Source organism: Nansenia antarctica (assembly GCF_963989245.1).
Source record: "Nansenia antarctica genome assembly, chromosome: 13".
NCBI lineage: Eukaryota > Metazoa > Chordata > Actinopteri > Argentiniformes > Microstomatidae > Nansenia > Nansenia antarctica.
In genome coordinates, this window is record NC_137683.1 from 5113474 (window position 1) to 5121407 (window position 7934).

The following is a 7934-nucleotide window of genomic DNA, read 5'->3' on the forward strand; positions in this document are numbered from 1 at the left end:
AGGATGGATATCCCAAAGTTGTTTTCAACAAAACAAGCGCCAAGAACTGTTGCAGCAGCCGTATCAGCAGCTGACAACAATGACATCACCAGCAGTGATGACATAGATGATGTTTCAGGTTTGTGAATCTTATTAGAAAGGTGACTGACTCACTGACACTACTTTTCCGGTTTGCTAATGCTAGCTGGCTATCATAACATAACGTTATGTTAATGAAAATGAAACATAGCAAGGTACTGTTACGGTACATGGTAAGAAATCAAACAAAGGATAATACTTATACAAATAAAGTGAATAACAGGCTGATAGTCTTTGATATCTGCACTCTGGTTGACTGAGTAACAAGTGAAAAAGAATGATGTAACGTTAATGTTACAGCTAGTAAACATGGAGTAACCACATTAAGTATGCCCTTATGGTAGTATGTATGTATACAGAACATGACTCAAATCTATCCTAAGATGTAACGCTAACTAACTAAGTCTGTTTAATGTCCCAGGGGGGATTTGATTTCACAGTACTATACACAGGCCAACAATACATGTAATATATCGTCATATAACACAGGACAAGACTCTAAATACAATATAAGTGGTGAGCACAGAGTCTGCCCTGATATACATACTGTAACATAACTAGCCTCAGCCCATCAATGATGTAATTCTATACAAATATAAATGATGGTGACTGACAGGGGGAGCTACGTGTGCTGACCTCCCTCTGTGCCCAGAACCACCACAATTAGTTTGCTTCATTAAAGGGTGTGAATGTATATGTGTTCTCCAGTGCCTTTTGTCCGCTTTAAGGTGGTGGTAAGTTGAAGGTTGAAGGCAACATTTTCCGGCGCGCTCCGCGCGCACATTAGATTATCCCTCTGGGCTAAGCCCCGGATCTCCTACGATCCTAAATCCGCCCCTGGTGCTTACCCAACGAAAAAAGAAAAAAGGAAAATATTAAAATAAAAGTGCATGTAACCGTTTGTTTGTTTTCATTAAAAGAGTCGTATTTTAGGTCCCAGGGCAGCAGGAGTCATTCATTTTGACGTTGCATTTTTAGCGCCACCTGTAGGAGTAAAGCACTCCCTACTCTGCTTTGCATATAAGCACTCCGCTCTCTGCTTTCCCTCGCGTACATTCGAATGCGTGAAAATGTCTTTTTAATTTTTTTCCGATGCCTCAACCCGCTGTTTAATGTGACCAGGGTAAGCATGCTTACAGCCAATCAGAGTAGGTCTTTCATTCCGATAAGAGCTACTGATTGGCTCTTATCACTTTCAAGTTCACTTAACATTTCACCTCTCGCCCGGCAGAATAGCTTATGCCAGCTAGCTCAAACGATCTAAATAATAATAATCAATAAGGATAACTTGCTTGATTTTGTGAATATGGACATTACTGTCAGCGACCTAAAGGGATTTCGTAGACTGGACTGGACTGGAAAAACACAACTACTGGCTAAAGGCCGCCCGGCCGCTCGCTCACCGATGTTCACACTGACCCAGAAAGGGAGAGTCGCCAGCGGCTACAGCAAGCCTGGTATGAGCGGTTTATATGATGTATATGATTCGCGAGGCTGGTGGCGATCTGTGCTTGTTTATATGGTTTGAGTACTTTGAGAGGGAGGGTCTGTGATGTGATGTCAAGTGCCTGTGTGACAAAGTGTGAAAAGAAAGTGTGTTGTGTTTACTATGGAGGATGGAAACGGTGTGTGTCTGTGTTGTGCGTGTGTGCGTGTGCGATGTTGAAACTGGACTTAGTAGGTTGGCTACTTGAAAAGATCTTTGAACAATGAGCACCCCTGATATAGTCGAAACTGGCAACTGTTTTTTTTGTTTTTGGTAATCTGATCACAAAGTGACACTAAAGTTTATTAGCGGGTTCTAGGGCATCAAAATTGCATTTCCTTGAAACTGCGTTCACTGATAGCGTGTATGTGTAATTACGTGTATTTCTATATCTTATGCTTACCCAATCTAAAAGCTCACGGCACGTGCCTGGTGTGTTACCTGTATGCGTGTGCAAAGAATGCTGATATGAAATTTAATTGAACCTACCTCTATCAGATTCATATGTGTGTAAATCTGGCTCTGATACTAGCCAGTGCCTCCCCAACCATAGACCTCACTGCACGTCACTGGTGTGTGTGTGTGTATGTCTGAGTGAGGGGGAGTGTCAGCTCAGGTCCAGCGGTTGTAGGGACCTGTGACTTGGGTGAGAGCGTAAGGGGACGCAGTGATGAGCCCATCCCGTGTGACGGTCACCGCCTGACGGGTAGGAACCTTCAGCACTTTCTTGTTCTCCTCATGGATCTCCTCCTCCTCTTCCTCCGGCTCCATGCTCCCGGCCCCTTTACCCCTCTTCCCCTTCCCCTTGGCTGGACTCCCCTCCAGTCCTGCCTCAGCAGGCCCGAGCCCCATGGCCACCCTCTCAACCTCCTCCTCCCTCTCCCGGTCCCGCTTGGCCATCTTCGCCTCCCACATGGCCAGCCCGTGGCCAGGCTCGTTCAGGGACTTGTGCTGGTAGAAGACCAGAGAGATGCGGGTGGGGTGGCTGCGGTTGGGTCTGAGAATGGGAGTGGTGGCGTGCAGCTCCCGCCGGGCGCACTCGATCAGGATAGAGCCGTGAGACGGCGGCACCGCCACGCCCCCAATGTCATTATCCAGGAAGTTGTGCTCACTGTCCGACCATACCTCCTCCTGCTTCACTTCGTCTGGAGGGGGCATTTGTGGGGGGAGGGGGCTAGGAGGCAGGACGCTGTGACCCCTGACACCTACCCCCACCGCCTCCTCCGCTCTCCTGTTGAGTCCTCCGTTGAGTCTGCTGTGGAGCCCCTCGGAGGGAGGCTGAGGGGAGAAGGAGGCGGCCGTGGGAGTACTTTCACCGGGGGAGGGTCTGAGTAGAGGGGAGCAGTGCACCTCGCTGGACTCCGTTTTAAACGTACGAGGGTCGCCACGGAGCCCTTCGGGGGGCGTACATTCCAAAGGATCTGTGAGCTGCTGGAACACCTGGTCACCTGGGGAGTAACCGTTCATACTGATGGTCTTATAACTGAGATGGGAACCGTAGAGGCCCTCCCTCCGGGGGCTGAGACCTCCAGGTGTAGCGGGGTAGATGGTTGTGCTCTGGTTGTAAGTGCTGGGTGAGTTAGGGTTGGGTAGGTAGGGTCTGTAAGGGCTGTAGTACGCCTGAGGCTCTGTCTTAAATGAGGGGGACTGCTCCGCAGAAGTGCTTTTGAAACCTTTATTGGGGGGCTCGCTCTTCACCTTTCCCGGGGTGAGGGGGGGCTGTGCCAACTTCTTGTCTTGTTTCTCAACCTGGGCCTTCTGCCGCGCCTCCTGCTTCCTCTTACGGGCTGACTTGACCGGCTCGGCCTGCAGACGCACCTCTCTGGGGAAGGCTGACAGGATCTGCAGGGCCCCGGTCTGGATCTTATCCCACTGGCCCTCGGGCCGGCCAAACTCGTCCCTCTGCGAGACCTTGTAAAGGGGCAGGACGTGGAGCTGCTCGTCCTCCGGCACGTTCCGCACGGCCCGGTTGTCCTCCTTGGTTAAAGTGCAAACCACAGTGCTGCCGTTGTTCATGTTGTGCGTATCTTTGTGAGCATGGGCACAGAAGTCCACGCACGCCGTGACCCCGGAGAACGGACGCCCCTCCTTACGACCCAGCCTGCAGTCGCTGGCCGCCTGGTCCTGGTCCACCTGGTTTTGGAAGGCCTCGGGAGCCAGCTGTTTGTACACGGGGGCCAGGTCTGTAGCCAGGTTCTGCAGGTTGCTCTCCAGCTTCTCCTCCTCCTGTGGGTAGTCTCCGAGCAGCCGGAACTTGCAGGGCACTTTGCTGCGGGCGAACTTGCAGCCGTTGAAGTACATACTCCAGCTGCAGCCGAAGGAGAAGGACGCCCCGCAGGTGTCCTGGTCCAGCCCCTGGCAGGTACACGTACGATCCTCGTTGAGGGCGCAGCGGCGGCTGGTGGGTGAGCCATAATTGCAGAGGGTCTGGGTGAGCTCCTGATACCATGGCATGGCATCGCCATGGCAGCTGCAGTCGCCCTCATCGCCACGGTAACCTCGCTGCTCTACCTCAGTGACTGATGGCTCAAAACACACACACTGTATGGAAAGTTTGATAGCATTGTGCTTTACAGAAGACGCTTTGTATTGGAGGAATAGAGAAAATGAAATAAAATTCGAAGCTACAAAGTAAATCGTGTGGAGTGCTATCAATGTTCACTGTGTTCACTGTGTTCTAAAAGACACGGCTTTAGCCAGGAAGCTTAGCCGTAACAAAGTTGCTAGCCACAGATGGAGCCCCTTCCATGACTGGGCGCGCGCAGGGACTCGCCGCTCGTCTTGCTGCCCTCACGCCACAGATGAAACCACTGCACTGCCTGATACACCAGGCCGTTCTCTGCGCCAAGCTAAGTGGTGAGTTAAAAGGCACCATGGACAATATAATGTCGATGATCAATTTCATCAGAGCCACCTCGAGTCTACAGCACCGTTTGTTTCGCAAACTTTTGTCAGATATGTCAGCCGAGCAGTGATTTACTTGTACATAATGACATTAGATGGCTAAGTAAGGGTAACGCACTAAAGAGAGTTTGTGAACTCAGGCACGAGAAAAAGCATTGTCAGATTCTGAAATCAAGCTGTACAGCAGCAAGCATGAGGAACGAGGGAAAGTGTCATCCAGTAGAATTCGCAAAGCGTTACCCAAACCGCTCTACAACCTCACACCGATGGGTCTGCCTAACGCAATCAGGCTGAAGAAGAAGGAATTCAGTTTGGACGACATTTTTCACAGAGGCTCCGCCCATTGAGGGGTTGAAACACCAGACTAACGTCCAGTACTACGCTGGTGTCGCCATGGCAGCTGCAGTCGCCCTCATCGCCATGGTAACCTCGCTGCTCTACCTCAGTGACTGATGGCTCAACACACACACACACACTGTATGGAAAGTTTGATAGCATTGTGCTTTACAGAAGACGCTTTGTATTGGAGGAATAGAGAAAATGAAATAAAATTCGAAGCTACAAAGTAAATCGTGTGGAGTGCTATCAATGAAAATGTGCGTTAGAACCTATCCCTGTGTTCTAAAAGACACGGCTTTAGCCAGGAAGCTTAGCCGTGACAAAGTTGCTAGCCACAGATGGAGCCCCTTCCATGACTGGGCGCGCGCAGGGACTCGCCGCTCGTCTTGCTGCCCTCACGCCACAGATGAAACCACTGCACTGCCTGATACACCAGGCCGTTCTCTGCGCCAAGCTAAGTGGTGAGTTAAAAGGCACCATGGACAATATAATGTCGATGATCAATTTCATCAGAGCCACCTCGAGTCTACAGCACCATTTGTTTCGCAAACTTTTGTCAGATATGTCAGCCGAGCAGTGATTTACTTGTACATAATGACATTAGATGGCTAAGTAAGGGTAACGCACTAAAGAGAGTTTGTGAACTCAGGCACGAGAAAAAGCATTGTCAGATTCTGAAATCAAGCTGTACAGCAGCAAGCATGAGGAACGAGGGAAAGTGTCATCCATTAGAATTCGCAAAGCGTTACCCAAACCGATCTACAACCTCACACCGATGGGTCTGCCTAACGGCCAAGCTCCACCTGCTGCGTTGCGTCAACTCGCCATCGGCGTTGCGTCAACTTCCCGTTGTCCAAGCTCCACCTGCTGCGTTGCGTCAACGTTGCGTCAACGTTGCGTCAACGTCAACGTTCTACTCTAGCTCCACTGGCATTTTTTGTATACGGGAGTAATTTCACCCTTGACTGCAATATGTCCACAACAATAACAACATCATACAGAACATTTTCCAATCAGGGTAATATTTTATCTACATATTCCCAAATAGATAGTTGCTAGTTCAGTAGATGTTCAACTAACTGTCAACAACATTTCAACTAACTAACCACTAATCCTAAACCTTGCCCTAACCTTAAATCTAACCCTATCCTTAACCATAAATCTAATAATATTTTTCGACCTCAAGGATCAGCCGTTCGTCGTCCATTCCTGCAACAAGCTTTCAAGCACCTGTGGTGATTGACAGGTGACTCGCGTGAATAGCAATTCGCAATAGCTGAGTAGTTGGCTACAAGCATTTTCAATCTGGTATTATCTCTATTAACCGCTGTGGTGATTTAACAGCTGATAAAAAAAATATAATATATATATCATAATATCAAGTGCACTACAAACAGAGCAAAACAATAAAACAACACCAGAAAACAACCAATAGGCTATACAATTATAACCAACAACTACAATTGTAAATATACATCTCACGCCCCACGTGGGGCAAATATACAATTGGTCTCATTGTGACGTCTGCGTCCACCGTCAAAAATCAAACTTTTTTGAATGTCTACTTTGGACGCAGCCATCGGACGCAACGCTGACGCAACGCAACGCAGCAAGTGGAGCACCTTTCATTGATTACAATGCATTTGATCCCAATTTCGGACGCAACGCACATTAGACGCAACGCTCGATGGCCATGGTGGAGCTTGGCCGTTAGGCAATCAGGCTGAAGAAGAAGGAATTCAGTTTGGACGACATTTTTCACAGAGGCTCCGCCCATTGAGGGGTTGAAACACCAGACTAACGTCCAGTACTACGCTGGTGTCGCCATGGCAGCTGCAGTCGCCCTCATCGCCATGGTAACCTCGCTGCTCTACCTCAGTGACTGATGGCTCAACACACACACACACACTGTATGGAAAGTTTGATAGCATTGTGCTTTACAGAAGACGCTTTGTATTGGAGGAATAGAGAAAATGAAATAAAATTCGAAGCTACAAAGTAAATCGTGTGGAGTGCTATCAATAAAAATGTGCGTTAGAACCTATCCCTGTGTTCTAAAAGACACGGCTTTAGCCAGGAAGCTTAGCCGTGACAAAGTTGCTAGCCACAGATGGAGCCCCTTCCATGACTGGGCGCGCGCAGGGACTCGCCGCTCGTCTTGCTGCCCTCACGCCACAGATGAAACCACTGCACTGCCTGATACACCAGGCCGTTCTCTGCGCCAAGCTAAGTGGTGAGTTAAAAGGCACCATGGACAATATAATGTCGATGATCAATTTCATCAGAGCCACCTCGAGTCTACAGCACCGTTTAGTTTAGTTTAGTTTAGTTTAGTTTATTAGTTTATTATATCGAGGACAATCCAAATACATGAACCATATAAAATACAGTAAAAAAGGCAGCGTTAGCCTAGTCGGCTAATTTTCAGCTGAAGTCCCCGGCCAGTTGCAACATGGCATCCTGAAAAGTAACGTCATTAGTTAAAATAAAACATTTAAATATTCTAAGAACACGTGGCTGAGACAAGGTACCCCAACATCACACTTGACAAAAAAATAAAACGTAAGCAAGCTGAGGTGATTGAAGGGGATACAACAAACACCACATACACACTTATGGGGGCAGCGACATTTCAAGCACATAGAAGCCACAGGCCAATTACAGGCCACACAACATTAAGCACTTACAAACAGCAATACATTAAACAAAACAAAACATACAAAAAAAAGGCATTATGGGGAGGCAGCACAGAGAGGAATTAATGAGGACAAGTATAGTTCTGTGTCAGCCAGGCTTTCATGTGTGTTGTGAAGGTGGAGTAAGTATGTATGTCTTTGAGTTGGTTGGGTAGTGAGTTCCAGTTTTCTATTGCTATCACTGGGAAGGATTGCTTACTGAAGGTGCCTTTCCTGAATGGAACTATAAGGTCGCCACGAGAGGTGCTTCTGGTGGGCCGTAAGCTGTGGTCACGCTGGTTTATGAAAGAGTTAAGCGGGGGAGGAGCTTTGTTATGCAGAATTTTATGGATGAGACAGATGTTTTTGTATTTGATGGTGTCTTCCCAGCTAAGGTATTTATATTTGTCTAGGATGGTACAGTAGTGTGTGCTGTTGGGCTTCTGGTCCAT

The 7934-nt window shown here is 48.2% G+C and overlaps 1 protein-coding gene across 1 annotated transcript; it reads right to left on the bottom strand.

Moving 5' to 3' along the window:
- Positions 1–2176: 2176 nt before the first annotated feature.
- Positions 2177–4018, bottom strand: LOC308169101 (methylcytosine dioxygenase TET2-like; the record flags this gene model as incomplete). Its single annotated transcript, XM_080543744.1, has 1 exon — positions 2177–4018. One exon carries the CDS (start codon positions 4016–4018, stop codon positions 2177–2179), a length of 1842 nt encoding a protein of 613 aa, XP_080399870.1.
- Positions 4019–7934: the final 3916 nt, after the last annotated feature.